The sequence below is a fragment of the Gouania willdenowi genome, chromosome 7, assembly GCF_900634775.1.
Source record: "Gouania willdenowi chromosome 7, fGouWil2.1, whole genome shotgun sequence".
Classification (NCBI taxonomy): Eukaryota; Metazoa; Chordata; class Actinopteri; order Blenniiformes; family Gobiesocidae; genus Gouania; species Gouania willdenowi.
The window spans coordinates 24,123,501-24,150,446 of NC_041050.1; the positions used below are offsets into that span (position 1 = coordinate 24,123,501).

Genomic DNA, 26,946 nt, shown 5'->3' on the forward strand with positions numbered 1-26,946 from the left:
TAGACTTCCTGTCGTTGATCTAGTTTGAAACGTCAAGATTCTCCACAATTCAATCAAATAAACAATGAATTCAATCCAAGAATCAATCAGTGATTCAAACAATTAAAAACAAACCCGAAAATGAATCAATGTTTATAAAAATGTGAGTCCTGCAAATATTGTGTGATTTAATTGAATTTGAATTCTCTGTCGGAAAAACAAACCAGTCCTAGTGGTGAAGCAGCCTGACAGGTCACAGTCAGGGTGTAAATGCACAAACATTTCCTGCGCTAACAACGCTCGGTTCGGCTGTGACAGGCAGTGCTGCTCGTTCACCTCAGCGCTCTCTAACACACACACACATAGACAGACATAGTTTTGAAAGCACCGTTACAGTGAAGGTTACTAACCCACTGTTCGTGTCTACGCTGTGTTTGGCTTAGTCGACAAGTGCTGAGAAAATATAGCTCGCGGCGTTAGCCTAGCAGTAGCTCGTTAGCTAAAGTGCTAGCGCCCAGGTTGGATAAAGACTGCTCTCTGAATGTGACAGATCGTCTGTTTGCGTCTGTGGACAGCGGCAGATAAAAACAGGAACAGGTGAGATAAATGTCCTGTGTTTGTTATGAACAAATGGACATGTCTATTGATTAATTTAAAAAGAAAAATAAACAACCCTCCCTATATCTGCGCTGTTTGTTGCTAAATGTCTTTTACATTGTACTAAATACCGTTCGTTCAATCCCAATGACTAATGCTTTCATTCTCACTGCTGATCAATCTTTCACCCCCGGTCCTTCTTGTTGACGATGACGTCATGGTTTGTTGTGAGTGCTGACCACCTGATCCCCTGTCATAATTACACCGTAATAATATAATTGACTAGGGAGGGAATGAAGATAACACTTATTTTGATAGACTTATTACACGTGTGTCAAACTCAAGGTCCGGAGGCCAAATGTGGCTCACCTGGAGAAAGTAAAAGCAACAAAGAAAACAGTAATACATGTGCACAATACCAAATGATTCAGTTTTAGGTATCTCTAACCACTCTAACTTCACAATTTTGATGAAACTATACAATATTTGCAGGGGCTCACATTTTCCCCCTGCCTATATCTATTATTACACGAACAGAGTCATATTTTATCACAAATTGTGGAAAGAACCAACACTGCCAAAGAGCTACCAGCTCATCTCTCACTCCAAAATACAGAGCCCACCAGTTCTAACATAACTTTGACGTGTGGCCCATTTCTTGTGACGCCCTTATGTGCTCCCTGAACTTGTGTTTGAACAACACATCTCTTTATTACTACAGGAGATCTTTACATCTTTATATGACATATAAATAATTAAAAAGAAGCAGTCAGAATAATCATTGTCACTCCAAAATATATCTACCTTTGAATTGTAGCTTACACATGGTTTGTAATTGTGAAAACAAATCAGGCTCAACTGCTTATTCAGATACCAGTGCTCTGTAATTATGGTAATGAGTCCTGTAGCAAGGACCAAGCTATTAAAAAGACTGTACTATACTGTACTTAATATCTTCATTATATGTGGAAGTGCAAACTAGGGCACAATATTGTTGAAATTGATCTTTATTCCCACCTAGAATTTGCAGCCCACATGAGATAAACTGCGCCGTATTTGGCTCTGAACTAAGATGAATATAACAGGCCTGACGTAATATGATCCTTTGAATTAAACTATTATTTAATGGTTGTTAGACGTGTCCTCTCCACAAGTCAGTTTATCCAAATCCTTTTGGTTTCTGTTTCATCGTCTTCTCCTGTTTAGATGACTTCACTGGCTGTTAAACTTCCTGAAATCGTACCAAACATTCAACAATAGATATAAATGTGACGTGGTCCTAAAACATGCACGTGAGGGTTTAGTCTGTATCATAGAGAGATTTTCATTTCAGTATCAGCAAAATTACACCATTTGACAAATCCCCTTGAAGTTTATCTGTGTGATTATTTAGTGTGAAAGTAAATGAGATAAACAGCGAAATTTGACACATTTTTACGTTTGCGACACTTGATAGACATTGAATCATCCGCTTTCTGGTGAAAAAGAGTGTGGAGATGTGATATTGTCCCGAAACATGCATGTGAGGCATTTCTGTGTCATATTGGGGCCTGATTTAAAAAAAAAAAAGAATTTAACAAATAGGTTCAGATTGCTTTTTCAATTTCTGAATGTTAATTCCGCATTTTCCAGAGTCAAGAAAGATTTAGGTATGCAGTGATCCAAGGCAACACCGTGGCAAACCGACAACCCTCTCATATCACATCCACACTTAAATGCACAAGACTAATAAATAATGAACATGTGACAGCTGGTACAACTGCAAAGAAGGAGCGGACATGAATATAGAAAATATGGGAGATGAGCAGTCTTACTAAAAACACACAAAATCTGACCTTGTGGCATAAAGTATACCTCAAACGTGAAAAAAACCCAGTTGTCCCAACTTTCTCTAATACATAGGCAAGTTCTCGGTGTGATATGCCACAAAAAATCCTTTATTTAAACTATAGGGCTGGGACTTTATTGTGGTACAGTGGGGTAAAAAAGTATTTAGTCAACCACCAAGTTCTCCCACTTAAAAAGTTGAGAGAGGCCTGGAATTTTCATCATAGATATACCTCAACTATAAGAGACATAGTGAGCAAAAAAAAAATCCAGAAAATCACATTGTAGGATTTTTAATGAATTTATTTGCAAATTATGGTGGAAAATAAGTATTTGGTCAATAACAAAAGTTCATCTCAATACTTTGTCATTGCCAACAAAGGGTACATTACCGAGGTCAAAAGTTTTCTGTAAGTCTTCACAAGGTTTTCACACACTGTTGGTATTTTAGCCCATTTTTCTATGCAGATCTCCTCTCGAGCAGACTTTCAACTCTGTCCAAAGATTTTCTTTGGAGTTGAGATCTGGAGACTGGTTAGGCCATTCCAGGACCTTGAAATGCTTCTTACGAAGCTACTCCTTCGTTTCCCTGGGCGGTGTGTTTGTGATCATTGTCGTGCTGAAAGACCCAGCCATGTTTCGTCTTCAATGCCCTTGCTGATGGAAGGAGGTTTTCACTCAAAATCTCAAGATACATGGTCCCATTAATTCTTTCCTTTACACAGATCAGTCGTCCTGGTCCCATTGCAGAGAAACAGTCTCAAAGCATGATGTTACCACCCCCATGCTTTACAGTAGGTATGGCATTCTTTCTCCTCCAAACACGACGAGTTGAATTTTTACCAAAAAGTTTTATTTTGGTTTCATCTGACCATATAACATTCGCCCAATCCTCTTCTGGATCGCCCAAATGCTCTCTAGCAAACTTTAGACGAGCCCGGACATGTACTGACTTAAGCAGAAGGACACGCTGGCACTGCAGGATTTGAGTCCCTGGCGGCATAGTGTGTTACTGATGGTAGCCTTTGTTACTTTGGTCCCAGCTCTCTACAGGTCATTCACTAGGTCCCCCGTGTAGTTCTGGGATTTTTTCCTGACCGGTTTTGTGATCATTTTGATCCTACGGGGTGAGATCTTGCGTGTAGTCCCAGATCGAGGGAGATTGTCAGTGGATTTGTATGTTTTTCATTTTCTAATAATTGCTCCCACACTTGATTTATTCACACCAAGCTGCTCACCTATTGCAGATTCAGTCTTCCCAGCCTGGTGCAGGTCTACAATTTTGTTTCTGGTGTCCTTTGACAGCTGTTTGGTCTTGTGTGACTGCTTGAGGTTGGTTAAACCAATGAAAACACTATTCTGGAAGAAAATAGAGATCTTAATAGTCTGGGGACAGGTTCATTTAACCGCCAATGTGCCGGTTAAATATGCATGCTTTGTGTGGCAAGAAATGAGCAATTAGCATGTGTTGACCGACATGATGATGCGTTATCAAATTCAAGTTACTTTTTATAGCCTTTCAAATACATTAACTAAAAAGTATTACTTCTTTATATAACATTGTGTTCATGTAAACTGAGATGTGTAAGAATTTGAAGATGCAAAATACTGTTTTATTTCTTGATGTCAATTTATTTTATTTTATTTTAAACTGTTTTTAAGTTTCCATTTACATGATCAATAAAAATCTAATAAAATTAAATCAAACATTATTCTATATAACTTTAACTTTATAGAAAGAAACATTTTTGTTCCGTCTTATTTCAAAATTGTATAAAATAAATCACCTGTTATTTCAGCCACTGCTTGTTGCAGAAAAACTTAATATCGACACTGAAACCTGAAAACATTTAGCAAATATATCTCGAGTCATTGTTAATCTTTACTTCATACAAAACAACGGTACGCCAGTTAAGTCAACTATTTATAAGCATGCATAGCTGTGCTGTACACTCCTCCTCTCTTGTACAGTGACTGAGATCTAGCTGTAATACAGGTAGATTATCGTCTGGATTTCCAGGCTTTAAACAAATAAACACACGTAAATTAATTTTGGAAAAAATATCAGAACAATATATATGATTGTGTATAATTGGTAGACTGTAATGCTTTTTTAAAAAAGTGTTGCACCCTTCACCACTGCTACATCTTTGAGTAGAAAAAAGGTATTTTTTACATAATATATCAGAGAAAGCCTTTATAACAGTAGAAATACTATAAAATCTCAGTTTTTGAAATTTTATTTTTAACCTCAAAGTTAGATTTTTTCTTATAACCTCTGCAGACACTGTTACATCAACCACAGCTACAAAGATTATTTAACTGTCACATGACATTCAATCTTCTCTGTGATTTTTAGTCTCATCTATCACTGGTCTCCCTGTGTGTGTGTCTGTTTGTGTAGGGATGGTGCAGCCACAGCCTGACGGCCCAGTGCAGTTGGCCATGCCAGAAGACGACAATGGAGGAGCCCTCAGGGTCCCACCTGAGCTGGCTGCTAACGAGGTAGTGACCAGGCTATTGGGAGACAATCAGCAGCTCAGAGGTAGGAGTGTCGCTGTGCCCGTTATTTCACCGCATGCAGAATATCTTTGTTCAGTATAATTCGGTTTGGTCCTCTAGAGGCTCTGCGTCGCAGCAATCTGGCCTTGCGGCAGCGCTGCGAGGAAATGGCTGGATGGCAGCGGAGAACAAGAGAGGACCGAGAATTTCTCAGCTGTCGCTTTCAGGAGGCTCGGGCTCTGGTGGAGAGACTGGCTAAGGAGAACCACTCATTACAGGGTCTTGTCAACGGACCTGCAACTTCACCTGCACCGACCTCCTCCTCTTCCTCCACCTCCAATCACTGCTGCAGCTCCAGCCAGACTGAAGAAGGCCTGGGACGCCCTGTGAGGAATGGACCAGTGGAAGGACCACAGGTCAGCCAGCTGAAATCTCGCACGTGTTCACACAGAAAAGCTAATTTTACACTAAATGCCGTTCTGATCTTCAACCTATCATTCTGATTCTACTGTGTGTTAAATCAATTGTTTCCCTATTTCAAAACGTTTCAGTCGACCTTTGTAGATTATTATTAGTGTTATGGTAAGAAGAAAAACACTTTAGCTGAGAATTCTGATCTAACGGCTTGTGTTGTCATGTCCAGGACTGTGTTATGACTCAAGATTTGAGGATTAGCAATAGTTAACTGACTCAGAAAAAAGCCATAAATAATGACAATATTGTAGAGATATCCAATATGCCGAATCGGATATTGTCCAACAATAAATTCCCGATATTAACCGATACTGATATAAATAAACTATTTCCACCACGAGTTGGCACTGAAATACCATAAACAAGATAAGTCGGAGAGCGCAAACATCTTCCAAGCTCCAAATCTGCTCTTTCCTTGATATTGTTTGGTATCTGGATCAGTGATCCTTATCATGCTACTAGGATGATTCTCATTTTAAAAGGTTTGGAGAAATTTAAAAAATTTTTCAGTTAAATGTGTTATCCGAATATGATCTGGATGAATGATGCAGTATATCAATCCCCACCACCTCCGTCTGTGATGGGTAACTGTTCACGTGTAATCACGCAATATAGAGAGTTGTAGTGCTGGGGGGTATACCGTTAATACCAAATACCGGTGTATATTTTCGTTAAGATGTGAATGTTTTAATATCCCGCCGTACCGGTGTATTTGATTACACAATGTTTGGAACGCTACGCCGCGTTTCAGACCGGACACTTTTCAAGGTTGCATGTGGGGAAGGTAAACATTAGCGCTCTGGTGTTAGTTACGGTGTAAATGAATAAGAAAGACATTGAAAGCTTTGTAGCTGCAGAACTAGTAGAACGTGATGATGACAGAAGAACTTGTGCCAAAAAGAGGAGCCGTGTCTGTTGTTTGGACGTTTTTTGGTTTAACAAAATCAGACGTCAACCAAACAACCATTTTATGCAAGTGTTGTCGGGCTAAAGTTGTCACCGGAGGCAGCAACACGAGAAATTTGCTCCATTACCTTAGCCACAAGCATGTCGTGGATTATCAAGAATGTATGAAGTGAAAGTCAGCGCCCTCCACATCAGCAGGTAGCACGGGGAAAGCAAAAGAAAAGTCGAGCCAAATGTCACTTCAAGATGTTTGCTAGAGGGACTTGCTACGGCAGAAAAAGTAAACGGTGGATCGAGATTAAAAACTTTATCACTGTCCATATTTACTTATTCTTAATATATTCTATAATAAAACAATATTGATAATTAAATAGTGTTTTTTCAGTCATTTTCTACAAAACAATGCAATTGAACTAAAATAAATCTTGAATGAAATATATAAAGGAATAATACAAATGAAGAAGAAGCCTATTCATTTAAATTCTGGTTCTATAGTAAACAATGAAAAACTGCATAATAGTTATTTTTCTTTTTAAATGTGCAACTGAAAATGTATTTTGTGCCTTAATAATTGGACTTTAAAAAAACAGTCATTGTACTGTATTTATATCAAATATTTGTTTGGACCAGCAGAGGGCGCTGGTAACCCAGTGGTCGGTTGGCATGCAGATATTCTTGTAGTGAAGAAGAGATGCTACGCGCTAGCAGACAGAGCTAATAGAAAAACCTGACTTTTACAGATAGTCACGTAATATTACAGATATTCTTTCTGTACTAAAGTGGTAAAGAATCATTTATGAACATGTTTAAGAGTAGTAGGTGGCCAGAAAGAGAGTAGTAGGAGATTCCGCCTACGCTTCTGGACAAGAGAAGGATAAATAGATGGCACCCTCTGCTGTTTGAAAAAAGTACTGCGATTCAATTTTCAGGTTATCAATATCAACCGTGATACCTATGAATCAATTTTTAACTGCCTTACGATTAATCGTTACATCCCTACTATGTTACTATTACAGAGTAGCAATGATCAATGCACGAAGTGACAAGATGCACCTGCTTAGATATTTTTTATACTGCATTTTATTTGAACTAGATTTATATTTGATGAAGTGAAAGTACATAACACAGTTGTTTGAGATTGTGTGGTCTTTTAATTTTTTGAAATTTTTTATTCATTACTCAACATTTAGGCGACCCCACATGGGGTCATGATCCTAAGGTTGAAAAAACCCTCCTGTAAGATGTTTTTGCACCTTGATTATTTACCAAAGCTCAAACCACAGTCAGTCCTGGGGGGTATTTCATCAAAGTGTTCTTAATAGAACCAAGCCTACAGTTTAAACCTGGTTTAACCAAGTTGTCCGTGATCGTGCTGGCTTTTCCCATTCCATCAAACTCTTCTCAGCTTGGAGCTCTTCAGTTGAGCCAAGCCAGCTGACAGTGTTTAGCTTAATTGGACGTGTTCATAAGACCCACAAGATTGATCACAGATTTAATGATTACAGACGTGAGGGCGCATGCTCTGCAGCTTTTTTTGAGACTAACAGGATGTGACGTCATCTGTTACTGAGCAGTGAGAATAAAGGATGGACACGTTGACGAAGTTTCTGTGGTTTGAACATTTTAAAAGTAGTAAAGAGTTAACGATGGTGTTATTTATTCAATTTATCACTGAAAACAACGGAAGCATGTGATCACACACAGAGCATGTGAGTTTGATAACACCAGTCAATGTTTAATAAGAGGATGCTGTAACTCACAATTACAATCATATGTAATTTATGAGACTCGTGTTTGATAAATAGTTTGTTGAACATTAAATACAAATGAACACAGCGAGCAGCTCAGCGGTGCTGTGTGAGCCGCTGGATGTCACATCCGACGCTGCAGGTGAGCAGCGTGTACGGGAGGTGTGTGCACTGCACGCACATCCCGAAAAGCAAAAGTGTATTTTTATCTTTGGGGAGCCTTAAAACTCTTCTCTGACTGTATATTCAGAGCGTTCTCATTATTAATCTCTGATCAATGAATGGACATTTATACCATGCAGTAAATGGAGGCGATGGATATGCATGTATCTTTATATAAACATATTATTACTGATTGTTTAGATACATGGAGACTGTGATCATCTCATTAAAACGTACAGGACTCATTAAACACATAAGATAATGATCTATCGTCATTTGTATCGATTTTAAATCATATTTAATTATTTAGAAATTATTTTCTATTTAATTTCCTTTTAAAATACCATATGAAAGCGGTATAAAAAAGCTCATTATTATTATTAAAAAAAGTCTTTTTACTTCTTTTTTCTTTTGTAGCTCTTTATTGAGTGTTTTAAAGCATCACTAAATGACTTCTTTCAAAATGATGACGTGGTTTCATGAGAGTGCATCTGCAGCTTAAGCCAAGCCTGCTGCTTAAACCTGGTCGGGAGCAGGTTTGAGCCACGGACTGTTACTATGGTGACTAAGGTGTTTTCTCTTTGATAAAACCGCTGTTACAGTTAGAACACGGCTTAAAGGAGCCAGACTCTCAGGTTAAACCTGGACTTAACTCTGAGCTGGGTTTGATGAAATACCTCTTTGGTCCTCTGTGTGCCTGGTGAGAGTGCAACTGTAATATTAGTCTAACTCCAGTTCTCGCCCTCAGACTCTGGGTCAGTGGGAGAAGAATCGAGTTGAAGAATCGAATCAACACACGCAAACCACTCCCCCTCGCAGTCTGGTAAAATCACTAAGCCTGTTGTTGTTGTTGTTCTTGTTGTTGTGGTCTTACTTGAGTTTCTCATCTAACACGTCCATCTGTGTGTCCAGGGAGATTCATTACGTAGCTTCATGAGCTCCCCAAACTCCTCACTCCCGACCTCATTTTCAGAGGACCTGGGGGGAGTGTTGGGCAGTAAAAGTAGCCAGGTGAGCCCCACCAATCAAATCATCCAGTTTGATTTCTAACCTTTTAATACTCTCAGGCCAAGGCCAGATTGTGTATCTGGAAATCCTAATGAGATAAATGACAGTGATGCAAATGGCAGCTGAGCTTTAAGAATATGAAACACACGAGTTTTCCTTGAACTGGCAGCAGGGGGCAAGGATTCAGTCAAGGTTGGATGCTTTAAATGTGATTGCAGCACTGTGGGTGAACACAGGTTAGTTCACAGAAATGTTTCCAATCCCTCTTTTATTTTTAGCACGTGGGCCACAGATATTTACCTAAATGTAATGTTTGATTTGATTATTTTTTTTAAACCTTCCTTTACTTTCTGATAAAATAGTAAAAGTTTTATTTTTTTAATTTATATCTGATGAGTAACTTGTATTACTACCTTCTTGTTTCTCCATCTTCTTAAATGTCGTACTATTGTGATTTTCCATCTTAAAAGGATCCCTCCACTGTTTTTACAAATGTGGCCTAAAATCTTTGAAATTGAAAACATCCAATTGTTTGCTACAATTGTGTGAGTGAAACATTTAGCCTGCTTTTAGATCATTTAGTAGCTTTTTTTAGTCAAAATGCTGCTTTTTGTTGCTCTAAAAAAACAGTAAATGTTAAAGATGTTGATGTAACCCTCTTCAGTTTACTGAAAGATAATAAAAACGGTTGTGACCCGAAAAAAAATCTGTGACCACAGGGGTTGACATTTCCAACTCTGCTTCATTGTGTACTACGAAACAGTAGAGAAGAAGAGTTCTCCTAAGGGACCTTTACTCGTCCTTAAACAGTGCACAGCTGACGCTCTGATGGCTGAAGTTATCAAGAAATCATGGACTGTTGAAGACACACAGACCCTGAGGATAGAAGGACTTTTGGGTAGAAGTCCCTCAACAGTCCGTGATTTACTCGCTAATGTCAGCCATCAGTGTTTTAGCACACCTGCTTCATTGTCTACTGAGAAACCGCAGAGTTGACCCCTGTGGTCAAAGAACTATTTTTGGGTCACAACTGTTTTTATCCTCTTTTGGTAAACAAAAGAGGGTTACATAGGTATCTTTAACTTTTCCTGGTTATTTTATTTATTTATTCGTTTATTTGATATGGACATAACAACTGCATTGGACAAACCAGATACATCGTTTTCAGTGTTATAGCAAAACTGCTAATTTGCAACACCTGTCCATAGGAGGCAACACATTTCACAATACACAATGCAATACAATACACATTACACTATTTAAAAGGTAAACAATACACATCAGGATACATTTCATAAAGCGTTACCATGTGAGCAGCTTTGACTTGACTTCAGCCATTGTTTCAGACCTCTGTAAAACCTGTTTTAAATCAGTGGGCAGAGAGTTCCACAGGCTGGATCCATTAAAAGAGAAACTGGACTGTCCAAAAGATTTTGTAAATTTTGGGAGAACACAGTAAACATATGTAAAAACAGTGGAGGATCCCTTTAAAGGTGTTGGAGATGATGATCTTTTATCAGATAAAGACATAGAGTAGGCCTCAGAGATCAATAAATCAGAGATAATTTGCTCCAGATAAAAATGGGAAAGGTTGAAATTGCAACTTGAAAGTTTTTTCTGATCTCCACTGTAAACACTCTCTGATTGACATTGTTGAAAAAGTTTGGTGCATTGTATTGTGGGATATGGAGTCCTGTAGATGGATGCGAAGAAGTGTTTTTACTTAATTTTTACTGTTCTTTTTTTTTGTGTTTCTTAGTGATTGGCTTGACTCCATTTTTGTTCTAATTTGTTCCAGAGGCCTACACTATGTCTTTATCCATGTCAAATGTTTAAGCTCCACCAGCTTTAACGTTTCTTTCTGTCTTACCTGTTCTGTCTTTTTATTGTGAATGTTTAGGAACTAAAGGTTTTTCTTTTTTTTTTTTTTTTTTCTTCTTGTCTGCACATGCTGTCAAAGGTCAACACCACAGGAAGTGCAATCATTATGAGACAGCAATGCATATTTTGTTATTGCAATAAAATACATTGATTTATTTTATTGCTTAATTGTGACCATCACCAGCCCTCCCTAAGGAAGGGTAAGAAATCTTTTATTATATGGAGGATATAAAAAGGGAGAGCAGTGTTACACCTAAGTGGAGGGGAAGGGGGAAGGGGAGGGGAAAGGCAGCATGGAGGAGAGACTCAAGGCAGGAAATAGAAAAGGTGGGGAAGAATAGACTGTTCTTCGTATACCAGCATATGTGAAAAAAAAAAAAAAAAAAACGCTACTGCAAGCCCAGGAACTGCCCTGGGCCCGCAGATGCAGCCAGGCCAGCAGAAAGAGCGGAGGCCAGGGAGCCCCAGGCAACCCCCCCGCGGCCGAGCAACCCCACACACACATCCGAGGAAGCACCCAGCGCATCCCCCCACCGACCCCAACCCCCAACCCCAAGGCCCCCTGCCAGCATCCAGCCCCCCCACCCACCCACACCCAAGCACCCAACCCCCCGAGGGAAGGGCCCAGAGAGCCCCCCGCCCGAGACCCCAGCAGAGGAGCCAAGGCCCACGCCCAGCAGACGGCCAGAGCCGTTTTTCTTGATTTGAATCATGGTCTGATTTTGGGACTCACTGCTTCAGCCAAACTTTGACACCTACAATTCTGTGTCCATCTTCACTCACGCCGCTCTGTTGCACCCTCTGTCCGCAGCCTGTGGAAGGTGCCAACGAGTTCCTGCTTTTGCTCAAGAGCCATAAAGAAAAAATGGAGGAAGGGATGAGAGAGTTGAGGAAGAAGAACGAAGAGCTGGAACGGGAAAAGGACGAGGGTGAAAAAGAGCGAGAGCGAATGCATAGCTACATCGAACAGCTCCGGGGCAAACTGGCTCAGGCTCAGGTAACAGCACCGGGGATTAAATGTAAACAGTAAAGTCATTAATAGAAAATAAAAACTCTATATACTTAGAGCCTTAATTTGTGCAATAGAAGCAGTTTTTAGACTTTCAGTGTAATTGGAGTGACCTGATGGCATTTTCCTGCCACCAGGTTCCTTAACTCTACCTTTCACAATAAGAGCTCAGAATGCAGGATGACCGCAGAGTTTGATGCGTTCAGTTGGTTCAAAACCTGGACTGTTGAATTTTATGACCTAGAAAAATACAGGGTTTTTGGGGTGTAAAAGAGCAATTTTGCTCCATCTTTGTACTCCAGTTTATATTTTGGTGTCTATAATAAACTTTGTATACCCTTGGTGTAAAACATGAAGTCACAGATGTTGGTAATTCCAGGATCTCGTATATCAAAAGTCCTAGAACTTGGACACGTATAAATAAAAAAAATTGTAATTCAAGGAAATATTTAGGAGAAATTGCAGGGTTTAAAAAATATATAATAAAGTTGTGGCGAATCATTAGTGATTTAAAATGACAGAAAGATAGAGAGAGATTGTAATTTGGAAAAGACAGAAATCTGGGACTAAACCTCATGGTGATTTATTTACATTATGAATCATTTTTAAAAACATAATGTATAAAAATTTTACTGCGGGCCGGGGGGAGGCTCCAGTGTGCCAGATTGACACCCCTGCTACTGTTGCTGGGCGTGTCTTAGCTACACTAGAAGCACCGCCCTTAATCGAGGCATTTTTTCAATTTCTCCCTAGTGGCAGGTCAGCAAAAAACTGGGGGGTTAGTTACACTTTAAAGATTATTTGCAGTGTGATCCCCAGTAGCTCAGTACTCATGAAGCATTTAGTGAAACCAGTATATTAGTGTGTGCCCTCCACAGTTTGTGTTGTGGTGTTGTTTCAGCTCTACAGTGTGTCGTCAGACCAATGGAAGAGTCAGTGAAGTTTTAGTCTGAGTGGACAGAAAGGCCAGTGATGACACAAACTATGTGCTTCCTAATCTGTTCTGTGTTGATGTTTTCCAGGCAAACACTTCCTCTGAAGAGGCACTTCCACATCGGTCTGAGGCGCAGCACTCCTCTGACTGGTAATCCATGTTTATTTAAGACTTTCAGACTAACAGCACTAAAGTTCTGACTGTGGACTGCCTACTAATCTAAACTGTGTCATACAAGCACCAGGTGTTCCTCTGGACTTTCACCTCTTCCTAACAAGAGCCTAATGTTTAAGATGTCTTCTTTTTTTCCCACCTGCTTTCTTTGCCTTCTGCTCCTTTCTGCAGCTCTAGCCTGGCTAAACTCACAGAGCAGCTTCAGGCCACACAGGGAAGGTGAGCCCACAGCTCTGTGTGGCTTTCTTTCTCCATTAGTCTGCATGTCAGCTGTCAACAACATCTATTCATCCATCTGTCTGTCATTAGACTCCATTTCAGAGTTGGGCAACTTTTGTCACAGCGGGGGCCACAAAAATGTGATTATCAACATTCATGTCAGCATTAGAATAATGATCAATCTGAGCATCAACACAGGAAACGACAAAGGCTTTGTGTATTTTTGTTGTCATTTTTGTATATTTCTGTTGTCGTGTTGTGCGTAGTTTTCATTTATTATTGGTAGTCGTCTAGCGTGTTTATATTTGTTTTCATTTTGCGTATTTTTGTTTTCCTTTTTGTTTATTATTGTTGACCATTTTTGTATGTAATTGTGTGTTTTTCTATAATTTTGTGTAATTTTGTATATTTTCTCATTTTGTGTGTTATTTATTTGTAGTCTTGTGTGTTTATGGAGTAATTTTGTGTAAATTTGTTTATTATTGTCCTTTTTGTATTTACTGGTGATTTTGTATGTTGTTCCAAAGTTTTATGTATTTTTGTTGTTTTGTTGTGAGGGCTGCCAGTTGTTCATATTTGCTCAAATTGAATTAATCTAAGAATTGATTCTTTTTGATTTGCCTTTGAAATCATTTTATTGGAGCTACTGTAAACACTTTTGGTTCATTTTCCTTCTTGTTTTACCGAATTGTGCGTGAGGAGTTCAAAGATAAATTCCCTGCAGGTGTGTCCAGCTCAGTGTTGGACAGTGCTAATTGGGGCGACCGTGGCTCAGTGGATTGTCCAGTGACTGAAGGGTTGGGGGTTCAAATCCCGCTCTAACCAAGTCTTGGTTGTTGTGTCATTTGGCAAGGCACTTTACCCAAATTGCCTTGTATAAGTGAGTATGAATTGTGCATGTATGTTGGCGCGAAATGGCAGCCACGCCTCTGTCAGTCTGCCCCAGGGCAGCTGTGGCTACATTGTAGCTTACCACCACTGGCATGACTGTGTGAGTGACTGGTGTGAATGAATAATGGTTTCTGTAATGCGCTTTGAGTCTCCTTGAAGAAAGTGCTATTTAAATCCAAGCCATTATTTTTATTAATGTAGTACCGTGCACAGTTTGCTCTTACTGGTTTTGCCTTCAACTTTTACCACAGTCTCTTCCAAAACCAAAAGTGTTTCCACTTTCATCGTTGGATGAGTTCCGGCAGTGTCATTGTTTTGCCACTTGTTTAGTTGTCATATTCCTTTAAAGCATGACAGTGTCATGTTTTTTAAGACTACAGCCACCTCCTACTTCACTTGGTGAGGATAATTTTTATAAATGTTTTTTTCCTATTGATATAAGAATATAAGAATAAGAAAAAATAATATTACCGGTAATCACAACAATAATCATGTACTTCCTAAACAATCATCAAGTGTAACATTAAAAACCGTTGGACAAAAGTCTTTAGTTGTGTTAATTATGTCTTCAATCCTTCATGTAGAAAACATTTTGTTGTCGTTTTTGTACTTAAAGGAGCATTGGGCAGTATTTGTGAAAAAATAAACATTTGTTTTGAGCCTTTTAATGCTAATGGGTGATGAAGCGTTCAAAACCAAAAAGAATGAGCCCATCTCCTTATTGCCTTGAACAGACTGTGTGAGGCATTTTGTTCTGCAATTCCGGGCACAAATTTCCTGTTGATTATTGCAGTTACCCTAACGGTCGTTGTGTCACGATGGAATCTTATTTCTTGATCCTGCCCTATGCTCCTTCAAAAACTGTCCTGTTTTTTGCTTGAGTGATAGTTTAGGTATTTGAAGATATGTTTTTTGTGTGTGTAAAACATGCAAGATTTGTTTGATCGGTACATTTCTTATTTGCAAAACAAAAACACATTACTTTGTGACTGATGTTTGTTTGTGAATCGTTGGGTGAAAGTAGATCATGTTTGTGTGGTTTTGACATTATTTTAACTCCATTTGTGGATTCCTTGAATGGACTAGAAGTGACTTTCTTATGTGATATGTGAATGTAATGGTCATTAGATTGGGGCCGGAGGGAGTGTTTGAGTGTGTGTGTTAGGGCTGCACGATTTTGACAAATAACCTAATTGCGATTTTTCTGACAGATATTGCGATTTTGATTCGATTTACAATTTTAAAAAAATATTTTATACATTTAAATGCATATGTGTTTTCCACATCAATTTTTTAAGATTCAGTTTTTTTTTAGAAATATTAATCATTTTTCAGAAAATATTAGTTTTTAACTCCTGTGAGGAAACAAAATACTAATAAATAAAAAAAACTCATAATTAAACAAAAATAAAGTAAATACAATTTAAAGGAAGATATAAGTTGCACTGTGAGGAAACAAAATAAATACTAATAAAAAAGAAAACTATAATTAAACAAAAATTTGTCAAAAATAAAAAATGTAATTTAAAATAATGAGTAAGATACAATTAAAAGGTAGATATAAATTGTACTGACATGGATTATTCTGACTGCTCCTTTTTAATTATTCATGTCATATAAAGATGTATGAGAGCAGTGTTGTTAATTAATTTATCCTCAGGGATCAATGATTTACTGAATGTGATCAGGTTTATTCATTAAGTTTTGATCAACTTAATTTAAATTAACCTAATTTAAATTATCCTGGTGACATCATTTCAAACCATAATGATTAAACAAAAATAAATGTGCAAGACACATCACGTGTAAGAAGTGTTTTTTCACCACTAGGGGCTATAATATTTTAAAGTATCAGAAGTTATCATTAATCTACGATGTTTCAGACTCTACAATCCCTGGTATTGATGGTCTAGTCCAGAACAACTTTTTCCACAGATCTTCTGTAGCTCTGATGAGTTGTTTAAACGCTCTGAGCAGGTAAAACTGATTAAAGCTGCTGCTGTTCTCACGGAGCACAACAGCGCTACATGAGAAACAGACAGAGCTTTACAGACACGATGAAGTTAAGCAGGCACTGGTCTGCTCTGATTTGGGAGTCAGTGATTTGCGTAGTTTTTTGCCAGGTTAGACAATGTTTAGGTGGTGTTTGAAGCAGCCAGGATGAGAGTGGGAAAGACATTTCCGCATAAAAGAAAACTTCCTTTTCCTCACAGTGACGGCGTTTAAACCTGGTTCTGTCCATTTCAGCGTTCAACAGTAGATTCCTTTTTCTTTGTTTGATTTCGTGATTCCATTCACGTGGATTTTATAGGGCCCTAGTGTAGTTGGTAATGCACTGAGAGACTCGCTGTAGTAAAAAAAAAAAAAAGAGAGTTGCTGCAGCGCATACACGCTTGTGTCCTGTAACCATCTCTGATTGGCCCGCAGCCCAGGAAGGCGGTTCTCTGAATTTCTGATTGGTGAACATACAGTGGGGCAAAAAAGTATTTAGTCAGCCGCCATTTGTGCAAATACTCCCACTTAAAAAGATGAGAGGCCTGTAATTTCAATCATAGGTATACCTCAACTATGAGAGACAAAATGAGAAAAAAAATCCAGAAAATCACATTGTAGGATTTTTAATGAATTTATTGGTAAATACATATTTTCCACCATAATTGCACAATTGGCTGCTGACTAAATACTTTTTTGCCCCACTGTATATATCACTCAACTGATGGAGACTGAAGAAAAAACCTCCAGCATCTGAGGTTATGTTATCGCAGTAGTGAAAACTTTAATATCGATGTGATTAAGGTTAATCGTTCAGCCTTAGTGTGTGTTGTAGATCTGTTCTGATCCAAGTGAGGAAAGGTTGTGTAATTGTAGTGATTTCCCATTTCTAGGTTAGCGGAAGGTTTGGTTGGTGTCGGAGACATGCATTAGCTTTATTGGCTGTTGTAGGTGTTGTGGCATTAGTCAAATGTGAGTTAGAATATTTGTCAGTTACTGATGAGTAATGTCTGTAGGTATCGGGAGCTGGAGGAGAAGCTTGATTATCTGCAGAAAAGTTCAGCTCAGCGGGACCGAAGTGAAGCGCTGCTCAAACAGAAGGACAAGAACTGTGCTCAGGTACAACACAACACAACACCAGTAAGAACATTCCTTTAATCTTTGGGGCTTTTTGCAGCTGGCTAAAGACTGCGAGGCCCTGAAGGCTCAGGCCACTTCCCTCCTTGGAGAGCTGACGGAGAGGCAGAGCTGCTTGGAGAAAAGTGAGACTGAACGCAAGGCCCTCGAAGAGAAGTAGGTGGATGTGGTGACCGCAGCTCATGCTTTCACTTTGAGTCGGGCTGACACGTTTCCTCCCCGTGTGCAGGTTGTGCAGTAAGAATAAGGCCCTGCAGGGGGTGGAGCGTGAGCTGGAGCAGCAGAGGAAACAGCATCATGTGGCCATGGACAAGCTGCTGCTACAGAATCAGAGCCTGGAGCAGGCGCTGAAGACGGAGAGGCATGTGGTCACTGAAGAAAAGTAGGTCTCACACACACACACACAGCTTCTGTTGCAAGAAAGTAGGATTTGTCAAGTGTTTTCTGTCAAAAGAAGTACTCTCTCATAAGTTATGTGCCATTAAATCTTGTAAAGCATAATTTAGAATAATGACCAATTGGAGAAATTGGTCATCAAAGAAAAAACTAAGGGTTTGAGTGTTTTTGTTTTTTGTATGTTTTTTCTCATTTTTTGTATATTTATGTTGTATTGTGTGTGTTTTTGGAGTAATTCTGTATATTTTTCTCCAGTTCTGTTTTTCTTATGGATTCATTTTGTATAATTTTGTTTGTTCTCTGTCTTTTTTGTGTCTTTTTGTGTTTTGTGTAAATATGTATATTTTATGGGGTCATTTTGTACTTATTTGGGAGCCATTTGATGTTATGTGTTCTGACCTTTTTTTTTCCCAGAAAAAAGCTGACTCAGCTACAGCATGCCTACACGTGCCTGTTCAGAGATTATGATTCAAAACTAAAGAATGAGGTGAGGTACAAATAAAACAAATATACATTTTATATTTATTTACTCAGCATGCCAAAACTGTGTGTTCGTCCAGGAAGGAGACCTGCGCAGTCGACTAGACGAGGCGGAGCGGGCGCTTGCCCTGAAGCAGGACCTGATCGATAAATTGAAGGAAGAGGTAGAGCAGCAGAAGGGCTCTCTGGAGACGGTTCCTGTCCTTACGGCACAGGTAACCAAACACACTGACTAGGGGAGTATTTCATCAAACCCTGCTCAGGGTTAAGTCCAGGTTTAACCTGAGAGTCCGGCTCCCTTAAGCCAGGTTCTAACTGGAAAAGGGGTTTTATCAAAGAGAAAACACCTTAGTTACTATAGTAACACAGTATTTTGGTCAAACCTTCTCCCGATCAGGTTTAAGCAGCAGGCTTGGCTTAAGCTGGAGACGCACTCTCATGTAACCACGTCATCATTTTTAAAGAAGTCATTTAGTGATGCTTTAAATGCTTTTTTGTTTTTTCAATACAGCTTTACTATGGTATTTTAAAAGGAAATGAAATAGAATATCATAGTAACTTATTTTTTTAAAGGCTGCTATTGTTAAAGGGTACCTGTAATGAAAATGTATATAACAAAAAAATGTGTTTAATGTATTACCACTAAACCAAATATGTGCACCTTTTTTTATTTAAAAAAAACACATTAAAAGGACTTCCTTAATCACTAGGCCACCACTGCCCGACGGCATAAAGTCGTTCTAAAAAGTCCTTTTAATATTATTATTTTTTTTTGTTATGCACATTTTCACTACAGGTACTCTTTAAATTTATTAATGCATACAGCTGAACGCAGTGTATCAAACTCATAGTTAAATGGCTAAATACGGGCCAGTTTGTTCTTGAGTGGGCCACATATTTGGGGTGGGAAAATTTGCACTTTCAACATTCCTGTGCCCTGGATTCCCACACATAAATGATATGTAAATTATTTAAGGCACCCACAATATCCAACCAATAAGTGAGTTTAAATTTAAATTCACTCACTTTTCCTTACGTTATTTAATTTGGCAAAATTTTGTGTAAAATTGCAGAATTTTGAAAAAGAATTTGATTTCTTTCAACAATTTGTCATTAATAATGGCTGCCATCATGTGATATAAGCACTGGAAGACCCTTCAAATATTCTGGAGTTTCATTGAATTTGTGTGGTTGAAAGGACTTAGTTGGTAATTTAATTTACACAATGATTGATGTTTTGTCTGATCTGAAAGATAAAGACATTTAACTAATTCATCTTACCTGAATAATCTCCCAGCTGCTGTGGCGTGCTGCTGATTAACAAACCCATGAATTAAATGTATATTTATGATCATGTTTAAGTAGCAAAACAAAGTTAGGAAACGGTCTAAGATTCTACCAAAACTGAAGCCACTTTGTGTTTGTTTAGGCAGAAATTTACAAAGCTGATTTCCTGGCCGAGCGTGAGGCGAGAGAGAAACTAAACCAGAAGAAGGAGGAGCTGCAGGACCAGCTGACTCAGGCCATGGCTGAGATCGAAAGGCTCAAACAGGAAGCCATGTCCCGGTGAGATCCAGTTCAAGCAGTGTTTTTCTCCATACTGAAACTGTTGGTATTTTTATGAGTATCACAGTAGACACATTAACACATCAGTATACTGTCAGTATTTCTTTCATCTTGATGTCCAAACATCCCTTTCACGGTATGTCTCTTGTAGAGCACGAATGGAGCAGATGAAGCTGAGACACCTGGATGACTTTCCTACTCGAGCTCCACACATTCCCCCTCCACAAGGTACAATAACCAATAACTGAGATGGTACAGGTGAGGTGGTTTGGATAGAAGAAGGCAGACAACGGAACAATGAGATGGAAGGAGATGTGCAGCAGGTCAAAGTGATAGAAGATCAGGATTAAATTCAGTTGAATTGAAATGCTGCCAATTTTTAAAGAAAAAAAAAATTCCTCATTAGCAGCATAAGAGACGACAGAGAGGGAAAACTCTCTCTTAAGAACAAACTTCCGACAGAACCAGACCCAGCATGGGAGACCAACTTTCCGTAAAAATGGGTTCTGATCCGAGTGCACATTGTGTTACGTCAATTGTGTTTTTTGGCTGCTGTTGCAAGGACATAGTATGACGAAGCTCTCCCGTGAATATCTAGATTGGACTATGAAGTGTTGACCAACTGGTGACATGTAGGTGGCAGCAGCGCACCTTTGGATGAAAGATTAGCGCTGATAGCAGAGGAAGAGGAAAGGCGAGAGACGAGGCTGAAAATGGTGCTACAGGACTTGATATTGAAGTTCTCATCAGCTCATAGCACCGCACATACAATCAGACCATGTCTGGACCTAACTGGACTTTTGTGGACTATTGAGTGTGTTGATCATGTGGAACAACGATAAAAAAAATTTAAAAAACGGGCCAAATGAGTTAACGTAGGGCGTCCGGGGCAAGGAGGAAGTGTTGTGTGTGTGTGTGTGTGGAGGCTCACAGAGGGAGAGACTTGAGTAAAGGCCAAAATACAGTAAGAAAACCATTCAGTTCTGACCCAGATAACAAAATAATAATAATTTTGCCATCAAAAGCCCGGTCTCAGTGTTGTTTTTGTAGTTTATTGAAGGAAAACAATGTAGAGGTGTTCTTAAAGCAGAGAAAAGCTTCAAATTCACTGACAGGTTTTTTTTTAGAAAAAGGCTGTTTTCTCGGCTTTTTTCTCTGAAACTGGCGATTTGTGTAAAACTTGCTCTATTTAACTGCTTTTTTTTATGAAAGTAGTTAAATAGTTGTATCTTTCAGAATCCGGTGTCAGATGTCAGATTGTCATCGTACAAAATTGTTAACACATCATTCACAATGTAATTCTGTGGGTCTTTCAGAATCAGTCAAAATGCTCTAAAATGGCTGTCACTGAGGGAGGGAGAAATTCTGAAAATGGCTGGCACTGAATGAGTTTAACACGTTACGTCCTGAAATATTCCAGGTTTCAGAGGCTCCGCCTACTGAGGTAAAACAAACATTTGCAAGGAAATAAACGTTTCCGAGATGAAAATCAACATTCTCAAAGCTGAGGTGAAGAAAAACAAAGATGTGCTTTTTGGTAGTGTGAAAACTGGAATTTAAGTAGCTCGTTTTAAACGCTCTGTGGAGGAAAATAATGGAGGCAGTGAAAAACTCTTCCGAACTGACTTGAGTCTGAGTCTGAAAATGATTCAGTTTATTTTTATTGTGTCATTGCACTCTGAAATTAAATAACATTTCAAGCTATTCGTTGGACTTGCACGACTTGAACTGCAATAAATATCTGGAAAAATTAGGGTGTTTGTACGTCAAACATTACTCCATTCACCAATGAAATGTTATGCAAAACAGGTAAAAATAATGTCACACACTTCCTCTGTACACATACAGCAGTGTTCCCATGCTGGTCTAACACAGCCAAAGCAGCGCACAGCGTGAACCTATGCGCTGCTGCCCAGTAGCAGAGTTTATCAGTGCGTTTATTAAGGGAAAACAAAATGTGCAGATATCCGTAATAACGTGGCCTTTTTAAAATTCATTTCATTTCATTTTGATCTTTTCTAAATGTGTGTCTGCTAATGCTTAAATGACGGCAGAGGCTTGTTTATGACTCAATTTTTAGAGTCAGTCACATTAGGCTGGGCTGCAGCACAGATCCATACACTCAGGTTTGTGACTTTGGGTACATAAGGTCAGACCAGGCATGAGATCTGATCGTAGTGTACGATAATGTCTGAATTGATTAATGCCGGAGCTTTCGGTAATTTGGTCGAAAGCACGTTGCACGCTCAGATCTGAACGTACGAACGGTGAACAAATGAGGCCCCATGTGTCTCCACCATTTGGAGTTAGTAGAAAAGTTAGAAGATCTGAGGAGGGAAAACATCACAGATCAGGGTCCGTCAGCTCCAACTCCAGGACACAGAGAGAGAAAGATAAGACAGAGAGGGACAGAACTGCAGTTTGCTCAAGAAAAAAAACTCCTAGCAGCCTAAACCTACAGCAGCATATTGAGAAAAAGCCATGGATCAATTGAGCAATTTAATGTTATTTTATTTTAAAATTAATATTATTCTGAGCAATTTGTGATTTAAAAAAAACTGAAATCCTTAACAATGAGCATAGAAAGATTGCAAGCTTCTGCATATATCATATAAATTTGGGGAATTTAAACAAAGTGATGTATTTGGAACTGAACTATGTAGAGATAATGATTGTCATTCTTGTTTTATATTAAACAAATCCTCCTGTGGACCAAATGGAAAGCATTGGCAAGCCTGATTTGGCCTGTGGGCCTTGAGTTTGACTCCTCTGTAAAAAACAAAGCAATAGTCAGATCAAAAAAAAACCTAAAGACACAATATACACTTTTAAAAATGTTTTGATATGTCTCTGGTGATGATAAAGATCCAAATCAATGTTAATGGTTGGATAAAGTAAACACTGTTAACTTGGATGATAAAAAGCAGTGAAATCATACGTTTGATGTTCCCTCTGTTCTTTAGGAGTGTTCAACACGGTCCCAGCAGCTTCGTCATTCCGTATTCAGGGTTCGGTCCCCGTGGATCAGGGCGCCGCTGGTGCTGAGGAGTTGCCGGACCTCTGCTGTCCCAAGTGCCAGTACCCGGCTCCAGATATGGACACGCTGCAGATCCATGTCATGGACTGTATACAGTAGCATAAGCATGGACTCAAACATGTGACTGTGGCCAATGAGGTGAAGCCATGTTTTAATGTCCTCCTGGTTTGTTGAAACCACTGTTTGTCTTTCATCCTGTCACAAAACACAATGAACAGTTAGTATTATTGTACAAAAATATGAGCGAGTGCAACTTAAAACTTTTGTTATGTAACCACAAATCATTTCTAATTGTAAGACACTGTCCATCCCAAGTAAGACAGAGCATCTCAATGTCCATAGAGGAGGTCAGACGACCCTGAAAACAAACAAATTCTTCTAAAACTGTTGATTCTCGCATGTGTCCGTTGGGCTTCATTTTCAGGGCTCAGCCTGGGAACGTGTGTTAATTATTGCACCTTAAGCGTCTTCAAGCAAGTAGATACAAATATGATGTGATTCTGACCCCCAATTTCCACCGGAAATGCTTAACTGCTGCGTAACAGCAACGGAGCTGATACATTTTCATTAAAGTCAGTTTCTACTGCATGCATTTGCCTAACAGCTATGCAGAGTCGCAGACCCTCTATTTTTGCCGGACGCCAGAGCAACAACATATAAATTCAACAAAGATAATCGCGTGTGGGACAGTAAGTAGTGCACAGACAGAATAAAACGTGGTTTATTTTCAAATCAAAATACTCTGTGTTCAAGGCGGATCATATTTCCATTCATTTTCTGACCCGCTTGCGCCTTTTCAGTGTGGCGCGTGTCTGCTGGTGCCTATATCCAGCTTTCTTCAGGCGCAAGGCGGAGCTACACCCTGGACAAAGTGGCAGTGGATTGTATTTGACATATAAATATTGCACTTATCTGTGGTTGAATCACAATAATCTACAGGGCAGGACCGAGTGGATTTCTTTCTGCTACTCTCGAAGGTCACAATGAACTGTTTGTATGGCTTTTTGCTTCTTTTTGTCTTGATTACACGTGACTTACACATCACAGATGGAGGCGGTGGAGTTTGACGGACAGCGGAGCACAGAGACATTATGGAGTAGTTTTGCATCCAGTTAAAATTCAGTGTTATCATATACTCATATTTTAATGTTTGGATCAATCAGGTCAAAGTTAATGAATGGCCGTCCAATCAAGAAGAAACAACTTTGTATAAGCCAGTGTGATTCTCGTCTGTCTGCACTACACATTTGCGGTCTGTGTTTTTGTGTCATTGTTTGCACTTTCCTTTCTTTCCTCTGAGAGCACACACACACACACACACAACGGTGTGTGCTCATACAGGATCCCCAGTCATTTTCCTCCGATTCTTCTTACTCAGCCCCATGCTGACGCCTGTGGAGCCTCTGATATAAACGTGCATGCTGTGACACATTGGACCTAATGTGAAGATGACGAGCGGACAAATGTGACGCTGTCGGTGGGCGTTTGCCTCCCTCGTGTCCACCACAATTACTTGGTGAGCTTTAAAATACTCAAACTATGTTTTGGTTGTAAATGTGGATGTCTGCATTACCGCAGAACATGTATGAATATGTATTAGAGATGGATTTACTCTTGTTGTAAAAAAGTAGCCATTCTCTGTATTTTGTGCCTGTGTTCATGTTTGTTTGACTTGGCACCCTGAACGCACCACTGCCTTTTTCTGTGTCCTTTCCTCAGTTATCGCTTTATCTGTTGCCTGTTGATCCTATCTGAATGTAAATTAGCTGAGGTTCTTTCAGTTTATGTGAACTTTGTCTGTAATTACAGGTAATTAAATGCAAACAATATAGCTGAAAAACTGTTGGAGATTTATCAAATAAACATGTTACTCATCACTCCTCATTGTCATTGAATGTTAAAGAAATTATGTACCAATTGTCTTATAAATAAAGTTTTGGTAAATTAGACAAAGAGCTTCTGAAGCAGCTTCTTTGGCTCCTCTGTCAGATTTTTGCCTTTTTTACCCACCTTGTCTGCGCATGCTGTCGAAGGTCAACACTATACGTGGTGCTGTCTTTTCACAACAGCAATGCATGTTTTATTAATGCAAATAAATATATTTTATTGCATAATTGTGACCATCACCAGCCCTGCCAAAGGAAGGGTAAGAAAAACTTCATTAAAGGGAGAATGTAAGAAGAGAGGGCATTTTCTGAAGTCCACAGTCAACTACCAGAACTTCATTCTTCCTTCTGCTGACAAGCTTAATGGAGATGCTGATTTCATTTTCCAGCAGGACTTGCCACCTGCCCACACTGCCAAAGGTACCAAAAGCTGGTTCAATGATGGTGTTACTGTGCTTGTTTGACCAGCAAACTGGCCTGACCTGAACCCCATAGAGAATTTATGGGGTATTGTCAAGAGGAAGGTGAGAGACACCAGACTCAACAATGCAGATGACCTGAAGGTTGCTATCAAAACAACCTGGGCTTCTATTACACCTGAGCAGTGCCACAGCTTGATCGCCTCCATGCCACGTCGCATTGATGCAGTAATTCATGCAAAAGGAGGCCCAACCAAGTATTGAGTGCATAGAAATGAATATATTGTACTTTACAGAAGCCTTACTTTTTTTGTTTAAAATGTCCTTTTTTACTGATCTTAAGTAATCTGATTTTCAAAGACACTGAATTTTGGGTTTTCATTATCTGTGAGATATAATTGTCAAAATTTCAAGAAATAAAGGCTTGAAATATTTCAGTCTATGTCATGAGCCTATAACATACAATATATGGGTTTGACTTTCTGAAATGAGTGACAAAAATAATTGAAGATTTTCATAATTCATTTTTTTTTTTTTTTTTTTAATGTACATGTAATCTTATCTGAATCCGTGATCCTAATCAAGGTACCTTGATCATTTACACTTTGAAAGCAATTTATATCCCAAATGATAACCATACAGTAGGTTCAATTGTATGAACTCCCCCTTTTTCTTTATTGAAAAATCACGATTAAACAGACCCAACATAACTGAGTAAAATTTCATAAACTTCGATCAATTACAAAATAAGATAAAAAAAAATGTTTTTTCAATTTTGCCAATAATGAGAGATGTGGATATATATTTAGAATTGATTAAATAATTTAAATTCAAATACTTCTAGTATCGCAATAAATCAGAGTCGCAGCATAAATCTATTTGGCACCCAAGTATCGGGATAAATGCATATTGTCCCAGCTCTAATGATAATGGTTTATTTATTTTGGAGATTGGTAATAAGCGTCATTGCCAGACCTCTTGCATTGACTTCAGTGCGTTGTAAGGTGATGGAGAGGATTGCCACTAATAGACTTTTTTTTTTTTTTTGGAAGTTACTGGGGTTTTTTTTTGTGAATTATCAAAATGGTTCTAGGATTGGTAGAAATACCATGAATCTTCGAAGGGCAGTGATTAACAAGAAGGCTGTGATGGCAGATTTCCTTGACATAGAAAAAGCTTTTGACGGTATGTGGCGGTAAGGTTTGCTGTTTAAGTTTTTTGATGCCGGCATTATGGGAAGACTGTTCCTATGGATTAAAGATTTCCTTAACAGGAGAACAATACAGGTAAGAATAGAAAATCAACTCTCAAAAGCGGCTAGTATTTTGAATGGTACTTCTCAAGGATCTATTTTGTTTAATGTAATGATGAATAGTATTTTTCAGTGTTAGTCCAGTTTTTGGAAAATCCCTATTTGGCGTAGGGGTGAAAATATTGAACATTTAATTAAGCAAACTCAGGTAGCCCTGGATCAAGTATTGGGCAAATATGTGGGGTTTTAGGAATTTAGCATCTAAAAGAAAATCCCCCAAATGACTTTGTGCTTATATGGAAACCAGTTAGAAAAGGTAAAAGTGTTCAAATTCCATGGAATGTGGATGGATGGGAGGCTAACATGGAACACGCATATTGAATAGACTGTTAGTAAGTGTGAAAAAGTTATTAATGTACTTCGAAGTTTGGCTGGCAGTGACTGGGGAGCAGATTTATAGAGCAATGATG

At 38.8% G+C, this 26,946-nt stretch overlaps 1 protein-coding gene across 4 annotated transcripts; it reads left to right on the forward strand.

Annotated features, from left to right (window-relative positions):
- Window positions 1-253: 253 nt before the first annotated feature.
- Window positions 254-24,796, forward strand: ikbkg (inhibitor of nuclear factor kappa B kinase regulatory subunit gamma). Of its 4 annotated transcripts, XM_028453919.1 has the most exons (16): window positions 254-576; window positions 4,808-4,948; window positions 5,026-5,321; window positions 8,944-9,018; window positions 9,108-9,206; window positions 11,896-12,081; window positions 13,116-13,177; window positions 13,373-13,420; window positions 17,320-17,422; window positions 17,481-17,596; window positions 17,670-17,822; window positions 18,251-18,323; window positions 18,397-18,531; window positions 19,746-19,882; window positions 20,034-20,110; window positions 22,846-24,796. In XM_028453919.1, the coding sequence occupies exons 2-16, from the start codon at window positions 4,810-4,812 to the stop codon at window positions 23,016-23,018; spliced, it is 1,872 nt and encodes a 623-aa protein (XP_028309720.1). In that variant the 5' UTR covers window positions 254-576; window positions 4,808-4,809; the 3' UTR covers window positions 23,019-24,796. The 4 variants fall into 4 exon arrangements, with proteins under 4 accessions (XP_028309720.1, XP_028309721.1, XP_028309722.1 ...); XM_028453920.1 differs by lacking the exon at window positions 13,373-13,420; XM_028453921.1 differs by lacking the exon at window positions 9,108-9,206.
- The last annotated feature ends 2,150 nt before the right edge of the window (window positions 24,797-26,946 follow it).